Here is a 24,730-nt window from a genome sequence, read left to right on the forward strand (position 1 = left end):
AGGGTAAGAAAATAATTCTAAAATAAAATTAACTCTCAGGTAGACATTAATGTAAGAATGAAAATTAGACTTATACTTTATTTTCATGAAATCAGGCTAGGTTTTTAAAATATATAAAAAGCATGGGCTGTTGAGGTGGCTCACTGGGTAAAGCCATTTTCTGCAAAGGCTGACAATGGGAATTTGATCTCTAGAACCCATGTGATGGGATGAGAGAGCCAATGAACTGTAATCAAAACTGTATAAAAGCAAAAGGCTGGACAAGTGTAGTGACACGTGCCAGTAACCCCAGAACTCCCGGGAGGTTAAGCCAGGAGGTCAGAACCCATCTCAGCCCTGTGAGCTGGAGGCTAGTTGGGGCTAGATAAGGTCTTATCTCAATGGGAGAAAGGCAGGGACAAAGGAGATTGTCTTGCTTTTCTATTTCTGTGGCCAAATACTAGAACCAAGACAACTTACAAAAGACAGTTTAATTGGGAGCCGTCATGCCAGGGAGCATGGCAGGCAGGCGTCATGATGCTGGAGCAGCAGAGGAGAGCATTCACACTGAAAGAACAACCACTGGGCAAAGAGAGAGAGAGAGCCATGTGGAATGGTGTAGACTTTTGAAACCCCACTGACATATCTCCTCCAACAAGGCCACACCTCCTAATCCATCCCAGACAGTTCCACCAACTTCAGGCAAAGCATTCAAACATGAGCTTGTGGGAGCATTCTCACTCAAATCACCACATAGGTTAAGAAAGAAAAAGGAAGAAAGGCAGAAAAAGGTCCTAGATCAGGTCTGCAGGCTGATGTGTAATGGCAAAAAACTAGATCACCTACTCAACTGGAAATTGCAGCAAGGAGGTGAGCTTGAGAGGTGAGAGGTCTGACTCAAAGACTAGGAAAGAGACAGGTGCCAGATACCACACACCTGGCATGGGGAGCAGGGAAGCTGTGGGCATCACATATGAAAATAGCACCCATGCTGTCCTCCTGATCTACTCACATGTTCCCTCTCAAGATACGGGGCGTTCTTTTGTTTGTTTGTTTGTTTTGTTTGTTTGTTTGTTTGGAGACAAGGTTTCTCTGTGTAGCCTTGACTGTCCTGGAATCGCTTTGTAGACCAAGCTGGCCTCGAACTCACAACGATCCGCCTGTCTCTGCCTCTCGAGTGCTGGGATTAAAGGTGTGTGCCACTGCCCGGCTCTCAAGATAACTGTTTTTAAGTTAGCACTCCATTCTAAAAAATATTGCAATGCCATACCTAAAATCTCACCTCTACCGCTGTCTAACATGTGAAGTACATGCTACCTTTTTATTTTCTAACTTGAAGTATAAAAAAAAACACTCTTCCTGGTTTTGGTGAGAGCATCTGTTTGAAAATATGATGAATAGTGTAGGTACCAGTTAAATCTGTGTGTTCACCTATAATATGTGGGACTCCTCCTCCCTGGGTGGCTACTAGCCACCAGCCCATGAAGGCAGAAGGAACAAAAAGTGAGGTGCACGGCTTGGAAGGCCTTAAGCACGGAGGAAAGTGACCACTCTGGGAACCTCATCAGGGAGATAGTTCAACTTTATTGGGGAGAACAAAGGCTATATAGTCCTTGGGGAGTGGGTGGGGGTCTCCCAGGATAGGTGTACATAATTGGTTAGAACTAAGCACTTCAAGGATGCTTGATTTGCCCTTGGCAGCACGCTCCTATCATATGAATGGGTACACAACACAGGACCTAATTATCCTATAGGCACAGGGAGGGGAGAGCTAGCAGGGAGCTGTGTCAAGGACCATATATCAGATGTGGTTAGGAGCATCTATGTCTAAAAAACACTCTCCGGATGAGGGTAGGCAAAGAGCCTGAGGTCTAGCTGGGGAGAGAGCAAGTCCTCATCTAACTAACGCAGAGCTCCGAATGGCTATCCGGACTGGGGGGGCTGCAACCTCAAACAGCAGGGTCCTTCCAACAATAACTCGTGATAGTTTTGAGTGTTCCCACTTTAAGTCCAAGAACTCCAGCTTTCACTCCCTGGATGCCTTTATACCCAGGGTCTTTTGTACCCAGACATTAGCTCCAAGAAAGCCAGGCCTGTCTTTTCCACTGCTGCGTTTCTTCTCTTAGCACAGTGCCTCACACGTAAGAGGCACCGCACTCGTGAGATAAATAGCTGCTTGATAACCCATGTTCTTCTTTGCTTTTTTTTTCAGGTGATAATTATAGTGCCTTTTTATGACTGTTATGAGCCCATGGTGAGAATGGCCGGAGCAACGCCTGTGTTTATTCCCCTGAGATCTGTAAGTCCCCAGCCCATCCTTGGGTTTGAAGAACGTTGTAAAATACCAATTACTTTGTCACTGAAAACGGATCTAAATCTTTTGAAAATAATGAATACAGTAGCTAGGGTGAGTCACAGACTCTTCTGTCGGCCATGCAGTGTCACACGTTGCCCATAGTTACAGGTGGCTTCTGGGAAGGAATGACAGCTGTTGTGCTACTGGGGCTCATTGTCTCCTTTAACGGGTGTGTACAGAAGCTCATATCCTCTGGGCTCTGCGGTTGAATGAGAGCCTAATTATTTGGTTTTTGTGTTCTTTGTCAGTCATTTTTTCCGTTACCCTTGTCAAGTCTGTCTTTAATCTTCTTTTTTCTTTATTAGGTTGTTTGTAAGACAGTAAACATGAATTAATTTGTTCAAATCACATCTTAATTTGTTAGAGTAACATCTTTATTCTTTGTGGCTAGAAACCTACTGATGGGACGAAGTGGTCCAGCTCTGATTGGACATTCGATCCTCAAGAACTGGAAAGTAAATTTAGTTCTAAAACGAAAGCCATTATCTTAAATACTCCACATAACCCCATCGGCAAGGTAAGCGAGCCTCTTTGCTTACACAGGCTAGGAGTCACTGTTTTCTCACATGCAGAATAATTGGCTGTGCCCTTTCCTTTAATACATGTAGGTGTATACCAGAGAGGAGCTGCAAATAATTGCTGACCTTTGCATCAAGTATGACACCCTGTGCATCAGTGATGAGGTTTATGAATGGCTTGTCTATACTGGACATAAGCATATAAAAATAGGTACTGATTATGACCGTCTCAAGCCTGGATGTGTTTGGTCACATGGGGAACAACTGATTGGAAAGGATCCCAGGCTAGCTTTAAAATAGTCTCTGTGGTGGGTATCTGTATCTGTGTGAGCACTTACAAGAAGTATTTAGATGGATCATGCTTGAGTGATTAAAGTTCAGCTTGATGGACAAATGTTCAAATGGGGGAAGGGACTTGAGGTCACATTATAAAGCTGGGATGCCAGCAGAATACTTCTTTTGCCTGTCTCTGGCAAGGACCCTGGTGTTCTTTGGTGTGTAGACAGTGGGAGAGAACTTTTTGTGAGGAGCTTAACACAAGGGATTCTAGAGTGGCAGGCTATTGCTGTTCTGTCCTCAGTGGGATTTTGTAATTTCTACTGGGCTATCTCGCCCAAATCCTGCAGTATTATTTGGGGTGGCCCAAGCTCTCTCAACTGTAGGACTGTAAGCCTTGAGAGAACCTTTGGGCTTTGTACCTATCTGACCTTTGCCAAGAAGCACTGTCCCTCTGATGTCCACATGACTCCCTTGGGTGTCTGTTCCCGTGTCATTCTCCCTCGTCTCCAGCATTCTCACACCCTTCATTTTTCACTTGGTTTGTTTTTTCCCTCTATAGTTAAAGCAAAATGTATGCATTTTGCTTCTAAATTACAAGAGGGGAGAGATTATTATTTGTGTTGGTCTCTTCAATAGTGCCGTTTTCCATATTAGAGTCCTACACATGGCAGGAGTGCCTCAACCTGACACAACCTAGAGGTACTTGCAAAGAGGAAGCCTCAGTTGAAGGATTTCCTGAGGCACATAGGCACATGGCCACGCCCATGAAACATGGTCTTGATCAATGACTGCTATAACAAGGTGCAATCCACTGTGGGCAGTGCCATTCTTAGGCTGGTAGTCCTGGTCATTATAAGAAAGGCAACTGAGCATGGGCTGTGCTTTCTGAGCTGTGGATGAGTCCCAGCCATGACTTCCTCAATGATGTGCTGTGACAGGGAAGCGAAAGCCAAATAATCCCTTTCCTCCCCTAATTTGCGTTTGGCTGTATTGATCACAGGAACAGAAAGCCAATTAGAACATTGGGTAATAGACATGGTAGGGAGGAGGTATAGGTGTACATGTGTGTCAACAGATGTACCTGTACCATAATTGTTCCAGTATTACATTATAAATGGCCAGAGAGATGGGAGGAGAAGGCAAGTGCTTGAGGGGATTAGAAAGCAATGCGAAAGCCTTGGAGAAAGAGAAGCAGAAGGCAGACCTGAGAAGCTTACTTACAGATCGCTTGAGACCTCAGTGTCCTGCATCATGGAACAGGGGCGTAATGAAACTAGAAGTCATTCTGCCTGAAAAAAAAAAATAAATAACTGAACATTAAGCGGGCCAAGGTGGTGGCACACACCTGTATTCCCAGTACTCTGGGAGGCAGAGGCAGGTAAATCTATGTGAGTTCGAGGCCAGCCTGGTCTACAGAGTCCAGGGTCACCAAGGCAACACAAAGAAACCCTGTCTCAAAAAACAACAACAAAATCTGAAAATTAATAATAATAATAATAATAATAATAATAATGATAATAATAATAATAATAAAGTTTAAGGGTTGAAAGGTAGTTCAGTAGTTAAGATCACTAGTTGCTCTTCCAGATGGCCCAGGTGCTACTCCCAGCATCCACATGGTGGTTCACAACCATCCATAATTCCATTTCCAGGGGATCCAACTTCCTCATCTGGCCTCTGTGGGCACCACTCTGGTGCACAGATGTACCTTCATCCAAAGCACCGTGTGCATTAATTAAAATACTACTTTTTAAATCCCAGTCATATTGGTAGCTCTCTAAGAAAGCTGTTGCAGCTAACGCATTTGAAGTTTTCTGACGTGGACATTAATATTCACTTACTGAATCCCCTTGTTAAGTGATCTGTAACTCTCAAAATCAGCTAAGTGCCAGCAGCTGCCAAAGGTCAAGAATATCATGCAGAACAAAACCTAAGGTATCTTTTCAAAATTTGGTTCATTAGCTGGGTCGCCGGAGTGGCAGTGGTTATACTTGGAGAATGACGACAACAAAAGGACTTGGCTCTGTGACTGCATTTATAAATAAATAAGTAAATAAGAGCCAGGTTTAGGCAAAGGTCAGAAGCAAAGCATGTGTCCACAGCCTAGGTGATGCATAGGGACTGCCAAGAAATGGAAACTGCAGCCTAGCATGGTAACACACCTGTGAGCTCACCACTCTGCTGATCTGAAGTAGGAGGGTGCCAAGTTCGAAGCCAACCTGGGCTAGATTGAGGTAGGAAGCCTAGAGCTCGATCTCAGCAGCTGAAGTGAAGAGAAGACCCTCACACATGCTTCTTGCCTCCAGCCTGGGTTACCAAGCAGCACCGTGACTCACCCAGACACAGTATGTGTTGTAAGCTCTTGCTAAGTGTCTCTAGGACCCTGGGGAAACACCATCTGGAGGTAAGTGGAAGTGCAAGCTCAGTCAGGCTCAGACTCAGAAGGAGTATATTTTTTACAGCCATCCACATTTTGGTGGGAGTAGATCCATGGGAAAGGAGTAAGTTTTTTTGCAGGGCAAGTACATAAGCAGAGACAGCAGCAAAGGATATGTAGGCTAAGATGTTTGTCACACAGCTGAGTGTTGTTATGTGTCCACGTTGTGTCAAACCACCATGGCTCATCTTGTTGGTGACCCGTCAGGTCATTTGAACTAGTTCCAAGTTGAAAACTTGGACCAACATTTAAAACGTAAAATTTGCAGGCCAGAAAGATAGCTCAACAGGAAGGGTGCTTGTTGCCCTGTGATGAAAGGAGTGACCCAAATGTACTGTTTTCTTATCAGTGATAAGCACTGGAGTAGAAAATAACTGGCATTATTTGCTAAAGATACACAAGACTTTTAAAAACACTTTTATTGATGGAGCACTCACATGTGGTGGTGGGTGTGGACGTTACAGGACAGCTCTGGACCCAACTCAGGTGTTCAGGCTTTCCCAGCAAGTGCTATTACCTACCAACTCATCTGGATGGCCCCTCATGACATACTTTTAACTCAGACTTGCTTACAATAGCCTATAAAATTAAAATACCAAAAAAAAATTTTTTTTACTGGGTAATATTTAAGAAAATACAGTTTGTTTGCACTGAAGCATGGGTGTGCAACCAGCTACAATGGTCTGACGTGAAAGATACAAAACGGCCATGTCATCAAGTTTGCAGCGTGAGGATGGCTTTCTAAGTACTGCACTAAGGCCCCCCAGGTGTGCATCATATTTCTACAGAGGCCCTGCTTGCTGGCGCGGCACCCTGCATTATATCTCCTGCCTCCTGCACACACAAATAAAATTTAAAACCTACAAAAGAAAAGAAAATGGTAGGGAGGTAGGTGTAGAGGTTCACACCTTTAATCCTAGCACTCAAGGCAGAGACATATGGATCTCTGTGAGTTCAAGACCAGCCTAGTCTACATAGCCAGTTCCAGGCCAGTCAGAGCTACACAGTGAGATCCTGTCACAAAAAGGTGGGGGAAGAAGATGATAAAATTTACTGTTATTGTATGAGATATTCTTGGTTCAGATATCTCCCAGTGCAAAACTGATACTTGAACCATCACAAAGAACTTTCCTCTCTCACCCCGACATCCTTAATATACTAAATTACTGATATTTGAAATTTTTTTCTTGTAAGCTATGCAGCTAATGAGCTGACCCCTTAAAAGAAGGGGAGGAGGAATACATCTACTTTCATATGATTAAAATACTCAATGACAAATTGCTTAACTCATTTTTAAAAATACTTATTACCTTTCATATTGTAGCCCACAATGTCTGCTCTCCCCTTTATGGGGAGGGAGTTCAGAATGGTTTCTAGACAGGGTTTCTCTGTGTAGCCTTGGCTGTCCTGGACTCACTTTGTAGACCAGGCTGGCCTTGAACTCACAGAGATCTGCCTGCCTCATGCTCCCTGCCTACCCGGACTCCAGCCCTCAGCATAGTGCCCCAGCTGCAGCCTCAGAGACCTTAGCTCTTTGAAGGAAGCTGCCACATCCTTTCTTTTTCTTTTTCTTTTCTTTTCTTTCTTTTTTTTTCAATTTTTATTTATTTATTTATTTGACAGTTTCTCTGTGTAGCCTTGGCTGTCCTAGATTCGCTTTGTAGACAAGGCTGGCCTCGAACTCACAGCGATCCACTTGCCTCTGCCTCCCGAGCACTGGGATTAAGGGCATGTGCGGCCACCACCGCCCAGCCATCCTCCTTTTCCTTGTTTCCTCTGCTCTCTGGTAGTTCCTAAAAAAAAGAGCTGATGGGCAAATGTGAATTAATGACTTTGGAAGATATCAGTCAAGAGGCTTGGTGACTCACCTGTGGTTTGAAAAAAAAAAATGCCCCGAAATTAAAGGTAGTGATGCCTGTACAGCAGACCGCAACCTTTAAATGGATTATACATCAAGGAATTTTTTTTTTTTTTTTTATCTCAACACCATTGTAAGCAAAGCAGACAGATAGCTGATGGGGCCTTAGTAGGTCTGATTTCCTTCTTAAGTTCCCAGTAAGGCTGCATATTTAGAACTATTATTCTAGCAAGTGTGGAGAAGTAGGCCTGAACAGGAGAGCTCACAGTAATCACATCCCAAACCAGCCATAGGACCACTGAGTTAGACAACAGCTCAGTGGTAGAGCACATACAGAACGTAAGAGGTCCTGGGGTCAATCCCCAGTCCTGTCTGGGAAAACCAGGTACTTAGTGTTACAGCCATGACTAGCACCAGACAGAGTGCCACAGCTCCTGTGACACCTGACACCTGGTCACCCTACCACCTGGGAAATGGCTTTGCCATGTAAAATATTAAATCATATAAAGACAGGTGAGGCTAAGCCTGAGTTCTATCCCCCAGGGCCACATGGTGGAGAGAGAACAAGTTCCCCAATTGTCTGTCTGACATCTACACATCTGCAGTGATGTGGGCACCCCCAAAATTTAGATAGATAGATACATACATACATACATACATACATACATGGATAGATACATACATGGATAGATACATACATAGATATGTAGATAGATACATAGATACATACATACATGGATGGATAGATAGATAGATAGATAGATAGATAGTGACTATCTGTATATTGGTCCAACACTGCAATGCATTATAACATGTTTAGATCAATATGAGCTTAAATTTGAATTCTCTAAAAAACACTGAAATAACTACAGTAATGATACTACTTTCACTGAGTTCATGTTATCTGCGTTGTGATTTTGGATTATACTAGATAAAAACTAATTGGAAAAGAAATATATAGCCAGTTATTTACTTCTTTTTATTTTCTTTTTAAGCCACTTTTCCAGGAATGTGGGAGAGAACAATAACGATAGGAAGTGCTGGCAAGACCTTCAGTGTGACCGGCTGGAAGGTGAGAGAGAGGGGACAGCCAGGCTGGAGAGAGGGGACAGCCAGGCTTGGGAGAGGGGACAGCCAGGCTGGAGAGAGGGGTCAGCCAGGCTGGAGAGAGGGGACAGCCAGGCTGGAGAGAGGGGGCAGCCAGGCTGGAGAGAGGGGGCAGCCAGGCTGGAGAGAGGGGACAGCCAGGCTGGAGAGAGGGGACAGCCAGGCTGGAGAGAGGGGACAGCCAGCCTGGAGAGAAAGGACAGCCAGGCTGGAGAGAAAGGACAGCCAGGCTGGAGAGAGGGGACAGTCGGGCTGCAGAGAGGGGACAGCCAGGCTGGAGAAAAGGGACAGCCAGGTTGGAGAGAGGAGACAGCCAGGCTGGGGAGAGGGGGCAGGCAGGCTGGGGAAGGGGCCCAGGGCTGGGGAAGGGACTCAGGGTTAGGGAAGGGGCCCAGGGATGGGGAAGGGGCTCAGGGATGGGGAAGGGGCCCAGAGATGGGGAAGGGGCCCAGGGCTGGGGAAGGGGCCCAGGGCTGGGGAAGGTTCCCAGGGCTGGGGAAGGGGCTCGGTGTGGAGCACAGACTGTGCGTGTGACAGCCCAGGGTTCAATCCCCAGTACCCTCCAGAAAAATTAAGTCCTAAAATATAGGCCCATACTTTAATTTCTATAGAATATTTTCATTTTAAATGTGTACATAATATGTGTGGATTTTTTTCTGATGCTGTGATCTTTTTTTCTTTTTTTATTAATTTATTCTTGTTACATCTCAATGGTTATCCCATCCCTTGTATCCTCCCATTCTTCCCTCCCTCCCATTTTCCCCTTATTCCCCTCCCCTATGACTGTTCCTGAGGGGGATTACCTCCCCCTGTATATGCTCATAGGGTATCAAGTCTCTTCTTGGAGAGTGGGATATGACTTTTTCACGTACTCTGGTGCCTCACATTTGACCATGTCCCCTGGAGGGGGAGACCTGGTGGCACTCAGAGGAAGGACAACAGGTTACCAAGAAGAGATATGTGTGGATTTTTATACTTACTGATCTTTTCTTTATTTACTGATTTTCTCAACTTTCCCATCAAGTTTCAACCTTTTATTTTTAGTTACGTTACATGTAACTACTATGGATGTGTGCTGTGGTGTGTGTGTGTGTGTGTGTGTGAGAGAGAGAGGGGGGGGGAGAGGGAGGGAGAGAGATTGAACAGAGAGCAATGTGTAGGAGTCAGTTCTCTCCTTCTAATATGGTCCTAGAGAGTGAGCTGGGGTCTTCAGGATTGGCAGCAAGCAAGTTTTTACCCTGTGAACCATATCACTGGCCCACATTTCATCCTTTTTGAGACTTAGTTTAAAAAATCAAGTATTTTTATCTTCTGAGTACTCAACAAATGATACTTTTTTCTTTACAAAGAATATTTGCATATAAAAAGAGAAAAATAACACTTGGCTAACACTCCAGCTTTAACTGTGGACCAAAGATTATGTTTTGTTTGTTTGTTTGTTTGTTTGTTTGTTTGGGCTTTTCGAGATAGACTTTCTCTGTGTAGCCTTGGCTGTCTGGACTCACTTTGTAGACCAGGCTGGCCTCGAACTCACAGCGATGCGCCTGCCTCTGCCTCCCGAGTGCCAGGGTTAAAGGCGTGCGCCACCACAAGATTATGTGTTTTATCACAGGAATTTTTACTGTCTTGTCTGAGATTGCACCCCAATAAACTCAAGCTAGGGCAGGTAGCCTACCTTCAGAATCCATGTGCCAACCACTAAGTGATTGCAGTCACCCAGGTGTGGTCGCCAAAGCTATAATCCTGAGCCCTTGGCAGTAGAGGAAGGAAATCAGGAACGGAGGCTCATCTTCAGCTATCTTTTGAGTTCAAGACTAGCCTGGGCTGCAGGAGATTCCATCTCACAAAACGACAAATAACCCCACCCCACCCACCCAGCTGAAATTCAGTTCTCATTTGGCCTTACCCATACGAGTAGGGCTAAGACACGGGGAACACTAGGAGAGTTAAAAATCCCCGTCCTCGGGCTGGAGAGATGGCTCAGAGGTTAAGACCACTGACTACTCTTCCAAAGGTCATGAGTTCAATTCCCAGAAACCACATGGTGGCTCACAATCATCTATAACGAAATCTGTATACATAATTAAAAAAAAAAAAAAATCCCCGTCCTCCAATTGTGGAGGAGTCCACTGAGCTGTCACACAGAGGTTCTGTGCCCTCTCTTGAAGCAAGTGTAACTGCTGCCTCTTATTCCTCAGTCAGAAGGCAGGCTGAGGGGGGAAGGCAGAGCTGGGAGCTTCACCAAAACAAGCTTTACCTCGCTTCCCTCCTGGGGACATTTCTGAACAGCCAATGTTTGTCATTTACACTAACGGCGCTCTTATATATGATATATGTCCTTATATTAATATTTGAACCCTGCTTATATGTTTTCCCTTCTCAGCTTGGCTGGAGCATTGGCCCTAATCACCTGATAAGACATTTACAGACTGTTCAGCAAAACAGTTGTTACACTTGTGCAACGCCATTACAGGTAGGCGGTAGCCTTTGCAGGTGGGCGGTAACCTTTACACACGTGGCAATTGGAGAGCTTCTTCATGAACGAGCCCTTCTAATGCACTTTGGGAATTTTGGGGCAGACACATAGCGTTTGGATAATCCCTAATTTCAAGCTCCACAATTTATATCACATCTACAAAGCTCCTCTTACCACACAGGACAATGTATTTTAAGAGGCAGATGACTTTGATGGTCATTCTTTGGATTGCAATAGCTATCTAAAAGAAAAGCAAAGTCACTGGGTGTGGTAGTGCCCATCATGTTAGCTTCCAGGCCTCAGTCAGGAGGATCGCGAGTTCAAGGCTTGTCTGACTCACACAGAGACTTTAAAGCATGGCTGGACAATAAAGCAGGACCCCATGCGGGGGTCGGGGGAGGAGCAGGCAGAGAACAAGCAGTATAACTAATCAGGAGGATTTCCAGAATTGATGATGAAATTTTTTAAAAAGCAAGATACATGGCAGTATGTATTTATATTAACTTATACCCTGTTTTGTGTAAGAAAAGAGGGAACACCTCCCGTCTTTTCAAAAGAACTCTTAGATGATCCATAAGAAACTAGCAAAATGCTTCCTGTGTGAGCAGAGGAGATGACAAAATGAAGAGGCCCTGCAGTGTAGACACAAGACTCTTTCTACTAGGTTTATCTTTATCTCTAGCACAATGCCCTGCCTAAGCCTCCCAAGCTGTGGGATGGCAGGCAGGTGCCACCATTTCTGGCCCTTCCGTTTTTACTTTGTTAGACTCTTGCTATTTTGTATACATGTCTAGAAACAAATCAATCTTCCTTCTCTGAAAAGCCCAAACACTAAAAAGTATTCTACTTCTATGAGGCAGCTAAAGCACAAGACAGTAACAGTATTGGATACATTGAACTTGGCTTTTTCTCATCAAGGCTGTCTACCCAATAGGAAAAAAAAAAAAAGGTTAGGAGAAGGAGGCAATAATACACAGAGAGAACTATGGGAAAAGGTGCAATAAGAGTTCCTTTTACAGAAAACGCATCAAGTCTTTCTGTTACCAAGTACAGCATCTTTATTCAACACCTCTTTGTCAGTTGGGACATTTGTGTCTTCTTTTGTCTGTTATATTAGACTTAGACCATCCAGAGCCAGATCGTTAACAGGAATCTGGCTATAACTTCCTGAGTGTGTTCTTGCCACGAGTCTTACTTGGATGACCTTTATCTATTCTGGCCATCGTGGTGCTTCCTTCCCTTTCTTATTTTTATTTGTACCATGCAGGCAGCCTTGGCCCAGGCCTTCTGGATCGATATCAAGCGCATGAGTGACCCAGAGTGTTACTTTAATTCCCTGCCAAAGGAATTAGAAGCCAAAAGAGATCGGATGGTCCATCTACTTAGCAGCGTTGGCCTGAAACCCATCATTCCTGATGGGGGTTACTTCATCATCGCTGATGTGTCTTCCTTAGGTCTGGGAAGCCTTCGCTACTTCACATCTACAGACAGTTAGGTTTGAAATAATAGCAGAGAGGCATGGGGAAAAGATGTCAAAGCCAGAACAGCATTTCATCTCTAAAAGAGAATGTGTTTTTACAATGCCAACACGTAAAAGTAACTTGTATTCTCTTGAGGTAAATGTCTTAGAGGCTTACTGCCTCCGTCTGCTAACCTAGGCCTAGTCCTGGAAGCTTCTAGCCTCCGTACAATCTAACCCAGGCCTGGGTTGTTTTCAGCTTCTAAAGCTTACTGCTTAATATGCTCACCCTTTCTAGTTCTTTCTGAAATCTGGCTGGCTGGTTCAACTCAGCTTCTCCAAGCTGATTTATTTAATCCAGTCTCTCTCAGCTTCTGACTGAATAGCAATCTGTTCTAATCTGGCTCCTCATTCTCTGGCTCATTCTGTCTTCACCTGTGTCTAGCTCAAGTTCTCACATGAACAAAAAATTTACTTTGTGTGAATCATTCCCTATACATTAGAATTTAGTTCTCCTCTTTTCCTAAAGGTAAAAATTTAAATTTCATCTGATGGTAGTATAAGACTAAAGGTAGCCAGGGGGCTGGAGAGGAGAGATGGATCAATGCTAAAGAGCTCCCTCAGAGGACCAGAGTTCAGCACCCAAGTTAGGCAGCTCATGATAACCTGGAACTCCAGCTCCAGGTATCACATGACCTCTTCTTGCCTTCTTGGGTACCACATACACAAGCACACCCGCGTTTGGATACACACAATCAACAGAAGTAATTTAAAAACAAATAATGGTGGCCAAGCATGGTGATACAACACATCAATAATCCCAGCACTTAAGAGCAGCAGGAATAATGCTATGAGTTGAACTCCAACTTGGGCATACATAGGGAGTTCCAGTCCAGCCTAGACTACAATGTAAAATACTATCTCAAAAAGTATAAAAAGAAAAAAAATAAAGGTAAACCATACTTATCATTATACCTTACAGTGAAAAACAATGGCCGACAGTTCAACAATTAGTGAAAATATGCGATATAATAGTTCTTCTATTCAGAGTTCTGCAACTATCACATTATCAAGAAAAGCCATATGTTATTGGTGCTGTCACATTCTCACTGATAGATGACAAAGACTGACGAGAGCCAAGCTGCCACCATGGACTCTTCCTCCTGATGGAAAAGCAGCACTCCTCATTGCTTCCCACCCTCTTCTCTTCCTGTGCTGGCAGCTGCATGAACATGCATAATGCCGTCTGGGGGGGGGGGGACGGGGTGGGTAGGTGTGGGTGTATGTGCTGCCTCAGGATATCAGTCAATCTCAAACAAGTGTGAGACTCCAGCACAGTATATGAATTACCTCTAGAAAGTTCTAGGATAAGCCTGTGTGACTTGGGAGACAATTTGAACCTTGACCTTTGTTTCTCATACAATTCTCCCTCCTCCCGCCTTTCCCTGTGGTTGTAGGTGCCGACCTCTCTGACATGAAGAGCAATGAGCCTTATGACTATAAGTTTGTGAAGTGGATGACGAAAACTAAGGTACTGTTTACTCACCTTTGCCGTATTGTTTTATGAAACAAGTGATGGATGTGCTTTGAAAGACATTTATTTCTAGATTTTTTTCTTCTTCTTCTTATTTTAAAATGTTGTTTTTAGTTTAGCTTAGTTTTATAGTCTCTACTATGTAGCCTTGGCTTGCCTGAAACTTACCATGTAGACCAGGCTAGCCTCAAACTCTTTTCTTACCTCTGCTTCCTAAATGCCAGGATTAAAGGTGTGAGTCACTATATTGTTAAATTCTAGCTTTCTTTCAAACAGTGCACTTAGAACTTTTAGAGGGATTTTTAAAATATTTTTTCCTTTGAAAAATTATTGCCAAGCATGGTAGCACATGCCTTTAATCCCAGCACTTGGGAGACAGAGGCAGGTGGATCGCTGTGAGTTTGATACCAGCCTGGTCTACAAAGAGAGTCCAGGACAGCCAAGGCTAACACAGAGAGACCCTGTCTCAAAAAACAAACAAAACAAAACAAAATATATATATAAAATGAGCATCAACGGTATCTATTTCTAATGTGTGTGGTCTCAGAAGTAGCATTTGGAATGTGTGTGCTTTCCTGTTGTATCATCTTATTTGTTTTTCAGAAACTGTCAGCCATCCCTGTGTCAGCATTCTGTGACGCAGAGTCTAAACCACAGTTTGAGAAGTTGGTGAGGTTCTGTTTCATTAAAGTAAGTCTCTGTATTCCCACAAATGTGCACTCTTAATATCTTTCATTCCAATTCATAAAGCACCCTTTTTATTTGTAAAAATGATACACTAAGAGACATTTAAAAATTTTGCCTTGATGCCATAGAGTTAACTGTAAGTCACTATCCAGCCTTCTGTTTGCTGTTGGTTTTAGCTCATTGATTTATTTGTGGTTTCTTCAGACAGGGTCTTATTCTATAGCACAGGCTGTCCTCAGACTTGTGACAAGCCTCCTGCCTCAGTCTTCCAGGTGTTGAAAGTCACCTTCCTTGATTCAGCCTTGTTTGAAGGGAAGCAACATAGTCCTGAGAGTGTATCACATTAGACCTGTACGAGAAGATTCACTGTTTTTAAGATGTTGTTGCTGGTCTAGGGAGTGGCTCAGTGGATAAAATACTTGCCAAGCAAACATGAGGATCAGGGTTCAAATCCCTGAAACCTGCAAAAAAGCCAAACAGGCATGACGTGGGCCTGTAATTCCACTCAGGAGACAGGCTGACTGCTAGACTAGCTCAGAGCTTGGGAGCTCTGGATTCAGTGAGACACCCTGCTTCAGTTTATAAACATGAAGGGCAATCAAGGAAGACATCCAATGTCAATTTCAGGCCTCCACAGGTTTGCACACACATACATGACCCACACACATGCATAATATACACATACCGTGTATACATACATACTACGTGCATGCTGTAGCTACTGAAAGCACTCATCCATAGGTTGTCTAACATAACATAAATACTATTTTTTACTTTTTGTTTGTCTATTTTGGGGGCTCGGTTTCAGTGTTTGGCTGTTTTTCGAGACAGAGTCTCTCTGTGCAGCCTTGGCTGTCCTGGACTCATTTTGTAGACCAGGCTGGCCTCTGCTTCCTCGAGTGCTGGGATTACAGACACTACTTTTTTACTTTTGGAGATAGACTATCAACAAATTGTGGAAGACTTAGCTAAAATAGAATGCAAGTATTTATAACAGAACAATCTGAATATTCAATTGACTAAAATATAAAAGAAATTGTAAGGTTAATAGTGCATAGCATTATAATAGCTTAAAAGATACAAATCTGAATATTTCTCCACTTAACAATAGAAACATTGTTGAAAATGCGTTTATCACAACCATAGCACTGAACAGCAGAACTTTGGCAATGCAACGCAATTGGGAAAGCAGCCATTTACCTCTGGGATAATGAGACTCCCTGCTACATACATTAGAAAAGAATATCTTACCAGACATTACCAGCCCCTGAAAAATACCAAAATCTAAAGTATGTCTGCTACTTAATATCTGTCATCACAAAATCAAAAATAACCAAGGAAGGCACCATAAGACATTGTTGAAAATACAAACATAATCAACAGAAGGAAAAAGTAATCTTAGGGCTTCATTTTTAACTCGGCAGCTCTAATCCCAGCCCTCTGGAGGCAGAGGCAGGCAGAGCTCTGAGTTCAAAGCCAGCCTAGTCTACAGAGCAAGTTTCTGAACAGCCGAGAAACTCTGTCTTGAAAAAACAAAAAACAAACAAACAAACAAACACCACTTCAGTTTTAAACCAGCAAGCACCACACTACCCTTTCCTCTTCTTGGAAAGAACTCAGGAGAGTTGTAAAATGATTTCACAAAGTAGCCAGCACACAGCGAAGGGTTGCCAAGTGTCCTAAAGGACAGCAGATGCCTAGAAAAGACCTGTGTCTCAAATAACAGGTGAAGTCTGCAGATAGCAGGTACCAAGAAGTAGGAGCTGTGATGATCTGCCGTGGGGATGCAGGCACATGTCTGCAGTGCTATAAACGCTGCAAGTGGGCTGGGAAGGGGATTCTTCTGTGGATTTCCTCATTCGTGTCAGCGTTGCTAAAAGTTGGGCTGAGGCTATGGAGGAAAGATCTTCAGTGAGGCCATGTAGTTAATTCCCAGTTGGCTGACTCCTCCATTAAAAGTGTATTAAACTTTTTCATGAACAAGAGAGAATTTTTACTGTCTTCAAGCCCTGCCCTCTTCCTTCTTGATAAACGATAATGCAAATGCATGGGGCTGGAGAGTTGGCTTAGCAGTTAAGAGCACCAGCTGCTCTTTCCAAGGATACAGGTTCAACTCCCAGCACCCACATGGCAGATCCTCCAGAGGCTCCAACACCCTCACACGCATACGTGTCGGCAAGACACCAGTGCACATGAAATAAAAACAAATGAAAAGTTTAAAAATCATTTTAAAAAATGCAAATCCATCTTCAGCTAATGGAGCAGCACACTCAACCCTGAGATCTATAGGGGCAGTGTGTGTGCACGCCTGCCGGCATGGAGGGAGGGCTGTCAGTGGGCATTCAGTCAGGAACCATTCCTATGTGGAAAGGCACGGAGATCTCAAAAGGATGTCCTAAGGAAGAAGGAAAGATACAGGAGCATAACAGCCTTGGAACAGATTATTTTTAAAAACTGACATTTGAAATTCTAAACACTTAAGACAGGTAAGGTCAAGATTTTAAAGTTTAAGAAGGTAGGAGTGTGGTGATGCAGAAAGATGAAATGGGATCTATTGGAGAGCAGGTAAGAAATTTAAGGGGGAAAAGGGTATTGGAAAGTATAGTCACATTGGAAACTCTAAAGGATACCAGGTACTTCCTTAAGAATACCAGGCTGGAGGAAAGTAAGTGAAAGAGTGTGGAAAAGAACACAGATTTTTTTTTTTTTACAACATTAGAGAGAAAATTAAGGAAGTAGAAGGAAAACTAAATAAAAATTGAGCAAATAGAACTCCAAATAATTGTAGAGCTTTGTTTTCAGGAATGTGTCCAATAGCGAAATTCTTGGAATGGTTCGTGAAGGATCTAGAATAAATTCCCATGGCTGCCTCTGGGCAGGGAGATAGAGGGCTAAGGAAGAACGTAGGAGAAAGGCTGACTTAAAAACAGCCTTGAAGAGTTTGGGAGGGTGGCTCAATGGTACCTGGAGAAAGTGCGAGAACCTGAGCTGGTATTCCAAAACCCATGTAAAGCTGGTCCAGTCCCACACACCTGCAATCCCACAACACAAGCGGAAGCAGAGAACACAGTTTTGGCATCCGAGCCCAACGCTGAGACCCCATCTCACAGTGGAGGGTAAAAACCAATACCCAAGGCTGTCCTCTGACCTCCACACACACACCTCGCACACAGACACACATGCATGCACACACAGCATGCCCATATGTGTACACACAAAAGATGAAATATTTAAGCCAGGTAGTGGTGGCACATGCCTTTCATTCTAGCACTCAGGAAGCAGAAGCAGACAGATCTCTGATTTTGAGGCCAGTTTGGTCTATAGATAGAGCTCCAGGATAGCCAGGACTATATAGACCCCTTCTCAAAAAAAAAAAAAAAAAAAAAAATATGACCTTGTGTATTCCCCACCAATGAAGACAGTCTCCAAAACCACAGTACGCCTCCCTCAGCAACGTGAAGTTAACATTGACCAATCACCATTGATTTACTCCTCAGCTCCTATCTAGGTCTCACCAATTGTCCCCGTCAAGTCCTCAGCACAAGCAAGCAGAGACATTCAGGCCAGAACTGCATGTTGTACTCGGTGGTCATGTTAAATGACATTCACTGCCTTGACACACTGTAAAACTCACCAGCCAAGCAGACCTTTAATCCCAGGCAGAGTCAGGCTGAGTTCAAGACCTACATGGTCTATAGAGTGCATTCTAGGACAGCCAGGGCTATACAGAAAAAACAAAACAAAACAAAACAAAACAAAACAACCTCACCAACCATTTACTATAAGGAAAGCTGCTCGATGCTCCTCGGTGGTTCAACGCAGCTTGTTCACTGTGGCAGGAAACCACAAAAGTGTTGGTGATGCACCACTTTCCTTTCCCTGCCACTGTTAAACTCAAGCACTTGATCCATCTCCCATCAAGCAGTGGAGTCATTTTACTTATCCATCGGTAGCAGTGAGAACTCTTAGACTTCTGTTTTATCTGATGAGTTATAATTTATCGTTGTCACCTATTTTCTATTTAAATTTGTACAGAATCAGACCACTATGAGCCCCTTTAAACTGGCGGCGTCTGTTTCTTTTCCTATGTCACCATCATTTTGGGATTCTTTTCTTGACTTTCTACAAAGGATCGTTTTTAAAGTTATCTACTCCAATGTGGGCCATTTCCACTAAGCCTGGCTCCTTTTAGAGTAAAGCTCTGTGTAAGGTGGAAGGGAGGGGGTGATGTCGTAGGGGTTTATTTTCTTTTATATGTCTAGGTACTTTTACTGCATGTATGTTGGCGCATACATAGCATATGTGTGTGCCTGGTGGGCACAGAGGTTAAAAGAAGGTATCAGATCTCCTGGAAGTAGAGTTACAAGTGGTTGTGAGCCGTGATTTATGTGCTGGGGACCCAACCCAGGTCCCCACTGAGAGCAGCAAGTGCTCTTAGTTGCTGGGCCATCTCTCCATCCCTAAAGCAGAGTTTTACCTTTAAGCCGAGATCTAAATGTTGTCATTGTGTGCTGTTCTTCCTAGGCCCTCCCAGGAGGCAGAGGTAGAGAATATACAAATGTATCTGTATGCGTGGACATTTATATATGTTAATCATAGTCGTGGCTCTGTATCAAAGGCAGATTGGTTGCAAACCCCCACAAATCTGTATTTATCAAATTCCAAGATATTCAAGTGCCCTGTATAAATGGCATGTTATTTGTCTATAATATATGCACATCCTTCTGTAGACTTTAAATCATCTTTAGGTTATTTACAATGCAATATCCTGCAAATAGATATTATTTGTATTGTATTGTATTGTATTGTATTGTATTGTATTGTGAATCATAACAAGAAAAAGAATTATGGGCATGCAGCATACAAATATAATTTCTTCTCACATATTTTCAATCTTCAGATGGTTGAGAAGCAGAACCCTTGGGTGGTAACTTGGACTCTGAGCCCAGGTCAGGCCAGCACCACCCCTGCTGGCATCAGCACCTGTGCCATGGACAGTGGCTGCCCTTGACTATCCCATCCTACTCTAGGCTGCTCAGGCTCCCACGCTATGGGTACTCATGCAGGACAGGAGAGGTCATTGAATCCCCCAGAGCTGGAGTTTTAGGCCGTGTTGAACCACCCACCCAGGGTTCTGGGAACATAAGTCCTCTACAAAAACAGGACACACCCTTAACTGCTGAGCCATCTCCCCACCCTGCACTTTTTGATTTTGCATTTGTGTTTTTGCCTTGACATAGCTTCTTCCCCTAAGACTATATATTCTCTTAGCTCTTTGGGTATTGCCAATATGGTTTGTATCGTCTATGAGGTTTTTGGTTTTGTTTATTTGGTTTTTTGTTTTTGTTTTGAGACAGGGTTTCTTGTTTTGGAGGTTACTCTGTAGACTAGGTTGGCTTTGAACTCAGAAATCCATCTGCCTCTGCCTCCCAAGTGCTGGGACTAAAGGCGTACACCACTACCATCTGGCTGTATCTTCTGTGTTTAAATATTGCAATTTCTTGAATTTATAGTGGTATGTAGTGATACAATTTTTTTTATTAATTTCCAGAAAGACAGCACACTGGATGCTGCTGAAGAAATCATGAGGGCCTGGGACACACAGAAGTCTTGATGAGTGCAGATGGTAGTATTCTATCATCTTGGAAAAAAGGCTTGCTACTCAGTGCTGCCACCTGGTGGGCACTAAAAAGGAAAATGTTACAGGACAAACATTTAAATAAACATTTCCACTGTCTTTCCAAAGTTAACCCCATTCCGAAGAATATTCAGTAATTCTCACTTAATTCATTTGGACTATAATACAACTTCCGATGTAATTCTGGGAGAGTCAGCTTCTCTGTGCTGCGTTTTCTGGTAAGTGGTAACAGAAATCGCATTTCAGGCGCCAGGTGTGGCATCTGCCTGCAGTCCCGAGCACTGTGGTAGAAGTTGGAGTTCAGAGTCGTCCACAGTAACCAGTGAGCTGGTGTCATCATGGGCAAAATGAGACTCTCTCTCATAAGTGGAAAAAAAAAAAAGCAACACACACACACACACACACGTGAAGTTTGCCTGTGAGGACTCTGGGCTCATTCTGTGTAAAGCCTGGCAGACTGCACACACTGAAGATGTTGACCAGTTTCCCTTCTCCACAGTGGTAGGAACCAGCCAGCTGTGCAGGTACCCATAGCTCCCTCCCAAGGACACTGGACTGACTTGGAGTGGCTTCAAGGTTCACAGAGGCAGGCAGCCTAGGTTTTTCGGCGTTTGACCTTGTTACCTCTGCTGATGTTCACCTCTACTCCACCTGAGCCACCCACTACCTTGGCCACACCTTGAAACTGTTGTCACTCAGGGCTGTTTCACCTTCGAGATAGTAAACTCATCGCCTCGCTCTAGAACCATCTATCCTCTAGTCCATGGTTTCATGAACACTCCTCCACCCTCCAGCTCGCTCTCTCTGTTCTGTCTCTCTGTTGGTCTCTGTCTCTATCTCTCTCCCCCTCCTCCTCTTTCTCTCTCAGTCCCTATTTAAATTTACTTCGATTCCAAACCCAATGTCTCCCAGTAAAGAGTCCATAGCCCTCTTACATCGCCATCAAGTAAGATCTTTTGTTTAAACTGACATCCTGACCCTTCCCCTGAGAGTTACTGAATAATTTCAGGATTTAGCCCCTCCAAGGTGACACACAGCTTGAAGTTTGATCACCTCGGCTTTAGTTCAAGACCCTCAGTGTAATTCCTCTTAGGTCTCTTATCTCATTTCCTCACCTACCGTAGGTTCCATTGTTCTGTCACCCCTGGCCAGGACACTTTGACTTATTGCCATGTTGTTTTAACTCCACCCTGGGGTTAAAGTTCTATGCCTGCACCTGGGCAGCTGAGCACAGGCAGGTATGCACTCACATCCTTACCCTTTGACAGACATCACTGTGACCCCAATGACTTTCCTTTACCTGTTACCACAGCAACCATTGCATTCTCTATGATAAGGAGAAGAAAAAAGAATCCACTCCCTTCTCTTCCCACGCCACAGAATACTACCAGCATCCCAGCCGAGTCACCTGCCTGTGGGAAAAACAAAAGGACAGATAGAAACTACTTGTAATAAATATTCCTGAGTCAGTATCCGTTGTCCTTAAAGGTCATCTCTGAAACTGTCCAGGCCACACAGGTTGGGGGTAGTGATGGAGTAAGGGTGGCTGATGGTTGAAAATTGGTGGGTCCAGCTCTCAAAAGGAAAGCTCACAGCTGGCAATGTAGAGTGCAGCTCAGCTAGTACATGCAAGACCCTTGTTTGCATCCCAGACAGAAAATAGTGAGGCTTAAAACCCCAGGAGACAGCTGTTACACGGCGTACAATCCTCTTGGGAAAACTTGCCTGTTGACCTTGCTGAGAACTTGGAGGCTCTTCAAATAAAGGTTGGTACCCTGCCTGAGATGTACCCTGCTTTCTGCCAGGTTCCTCCAGGCTCATCTTTCTCATCATTCTTTCCTATTGGAATGTCCAGTCCTGGGATGCACTTTTGCCATTCCTCAGCTGAGCCCCGTTCATTCTAACTTTCAGCACACACCATGTCCTCGCAGTTGAGCGTACTTTTGTTTCTTTGTTTTAGGTGTATAGGTGTTTGACTTGTGTGTGTTATCTGTCCATCATATGCATGTGCTTTGTGACTGCTGAGGCTAGAAGCAGGCCTCAGATCTCCTGGAGCTAGAGCCACTGAAAGGGTGCTGGGAATTAAACCTGGGTCCTCTGGAAGAGCAGCCTGTGCTTTTAAGCACTAAGCTATCTGAAATAGTCAGGGTTCTCTGGAGGAACAGAACTGAAAGAATGCTTGACCACATCTGGAATTAACTAAAGCCCAAGTGGCTGGGTATACTATATGGGACTTTTCTTTTTTAATATATTTACCTTTATTCTATGTGCATTGGTGTTTTGCCTGCATGTATGTCTATGTGAGATTGTCAGATCTTGGAGCTACAAACAGTTGTGAGCTGCCATATGCTGCTAGGATTTGAACCTGGGTCCTCTGGAAGAGCACTGAGTGCCCTTAACTGCTGAGCCATCTCTTTAGGCCAAGAGGGACTTAGTTAAATTATCCGAAATGTGAAGACCCACCTTTAATCCAGGCCACACCTCTTGGTAGCATCCTATATAAAGGGCATGGAAAAAGATTCTTCTTGCTCTTGACCTGCTTGTACTTTGGCTGGTGACTTCATTTCTTTACTGTCATTAGAGCCAAATTCTAGATTCCAGCACATACTGAAGACAAGCTGAGACATCCAACCTCCTAAACTAAGAAACTACTACATTCTTAGCCTTCCAGTTGGCTGCTGGATTAGCTCAACCACAGCCTGTAAATAAGCCATGTGAATAAATCCCCTTCATATATAGTAGTCAACTTGACTACATCTGGAATTAACTAAAACCCAAGCAAATTGGTACACCAGTGAAGGACTTTTCCTGATGGAATTATTTGAAGTGGAAAGACCCACCCTAAACCTGGATCTTCTGAGGTAGGGCAATCTACGTTAGGTAGGCCACATCTTCTGGTGGCATCCTATATAAAGGGATCTAATAGAGACCATACATACATACATACATACATACATACATACATACATACATACATACATACATATTCTATCAGTTATGTTCTTTTAGAGAACCCTGAATAACATACACACACAAACACACATTTATTAAAAGGTTCACAATCTGTGGTTCAGCTAGTCCAACAATGGATGTCTCCCAATGGAAAGTCCAAGAATCCAATAGTTTTTTAGTCAGCAAGGCTGGACTTCTCAACTGGTCTTTTTAGTATACACCAGAATCCCAAAGAAGAAGGCTCTAATGTCAGCAAAGGAATGGACCGGCCAGCAAGAGGAAGAAGGCAAGGAGCAACAGCTTTAGATAAACTGCCAGTAGAAAGTGTGGCCACTAGAAGGTGTGGCCCAGATTTAACATGGATCTCACCTCAAAAGGTCTAGATTTAGGGTGGGCCTTTCCACTTCAAATAGTTCAATCAGGAAAAATCCTTCACAGCTGTACCATGCCGCTTGGGTTTCGTTCATTCCAGATGTAAGTTGACAAGAGTAGCCATAATACCATCTCTCCAGCCCACAGCTAAGCATCTTAAATTCTGGGGCTGTCATGGCTAATTTTAAATATTTTAGCCTGGCTAGCCAGGCCTTGGTACCTGATATGTAATCAAACACTCTTTTGGACAGTTCTCTGACTATGATATTCAATGAGATTACCATTGAGGTGGATGGATTTTGTTTTATTTTAGATTTTTGTGGGGTTTGTTGTTTTTGTTGCCCCTATTGTTTGTTTTAATGATAGGGATCCAATCCCTGGCCCAAGTGCTTGCTTTGCCATTGAGCAAAGCCTTCACCCTTGGATAGAGTGGGTTTTGAATCAAGCAGTCGGCCTTTATAATATGGGCCACATGTCACAGGATGGGTTGAAGCTGTGGGTAGACCAGAAGGCAGCACACACATCAGCAAGATTCTGCACTCCCAGTCCTCCTGATCACCTGAATCAAAACTTTAAATAATCACTTTCATATATGTCTACGCACACAATTGTTCTGTTTCTCTGGACAACCGTGACTGATATGGACAGGTCAGCCACAGAGCTGTTATGCTGTACACAGATCCCCCATTTGATACATCATCCTTAGATGTCATTCTATCACTAATTAGGCACACACACAAACTCCACAATAATTAGGAACTATGAAGACTTCTTGTTCTCTGAAGAAATACACTGACAGTATTGGCTATTAAAAAAAATATTGCAGTGTGGCTATTACATCCACCTCTTCCTTTGACTATTTTTGTTATTTAAGCTCAAAATCGAGAGTAGCTAATTTCTCAGCCTTTTGGGCAACTAGTCCTAAGTGTCTTGGAGGGTAATAGCTGGGGTTGTGGGGTGAGGTGGGGGTGGGGGCGGCAGTGGTTTTTCTGTCCTCTATACCTCTAGCTTCTTCCACCTGGAATGCAGTGGTAAAGCGTGGAGATGCGGCCGCCATCTTGCATTGTTGGAACAAGCA

General features: G+C 43.7%; 1 protein-coding gene across 3 annotated transcripts in view; it reads left to right on the forward strand.

Annotated features, from left to right (window-relative positions):
- The window catches only part of Kyat3 (kynurenine aminotransferase 3), a 44,953-nt gene extending 24,438 nt beyond the window's left edge, over nucleotides 1-20,515 (forward strand). For 2 of the 3 annotated variants that reach the window (XM_051165974.1, XM_051165975.1), the window contains exons 5-13: nucleotides 2,192-2,278; nucleotides 2,727-2,852; nucleotides 2,944-3,064; nucleotides 8,423-8,499; nucleotides 10,918-11,007; nucleotides 12,278-12,464; nucleotides 13,927-14,000; nucleotides 14,607-14,693; nucleotides 20,242-20,514. In XM_051165974.1, coding sequence (XP_051021931.1) covers nucleotides 2,192-2,278; nucleotides 2,727-2,852; nucleotides 2,944-3,064; nucleotides 8,423-8,499; nucleotides 10,918-11,007; nucleotides 12,278-12,464; nucleotides 13,927-14,000; nucleotides 14,607-14,693; nucleotides 20,242-20,304 — 912 coding nt within the window. In that variant the 3' untranslated portion in view covers nucleotides 20,305-20,514. Of the gene's footprint in view, nucleotides 1-2,191; nucleotides 2,279-2,726; nucleotides 2,853-2,943; nucleotides 3,065-8,422; nucleotides 8,500-10,917; nucleotides 11,008-12,277; nucleotides 12,465-13,926; nucleotides 14,001-14,606; nucleotides 14,694-20,241 lie in introns of all 3 variants that reach the window. The other variant, XM_051165973.1, reaches the window with a different exon arrangement.
- Nucleotides 20,516-24,730: the final 4,215 nt, after the last annotated feature.

The sequence above is a fragment of the Acomys russatus genome, chromosome 23 (genome assembly GCF_903995435.1).
Source record: "Acomys russatus chromosome 23, mAcoRus1.1, whole genome shotgun sequence".
NCBI classification, from domain to species: Eukaryota; Metazoa; Chordata; class Mammalia; order Rodentia; family Muridae; genus Acomys; species Acomys russatus.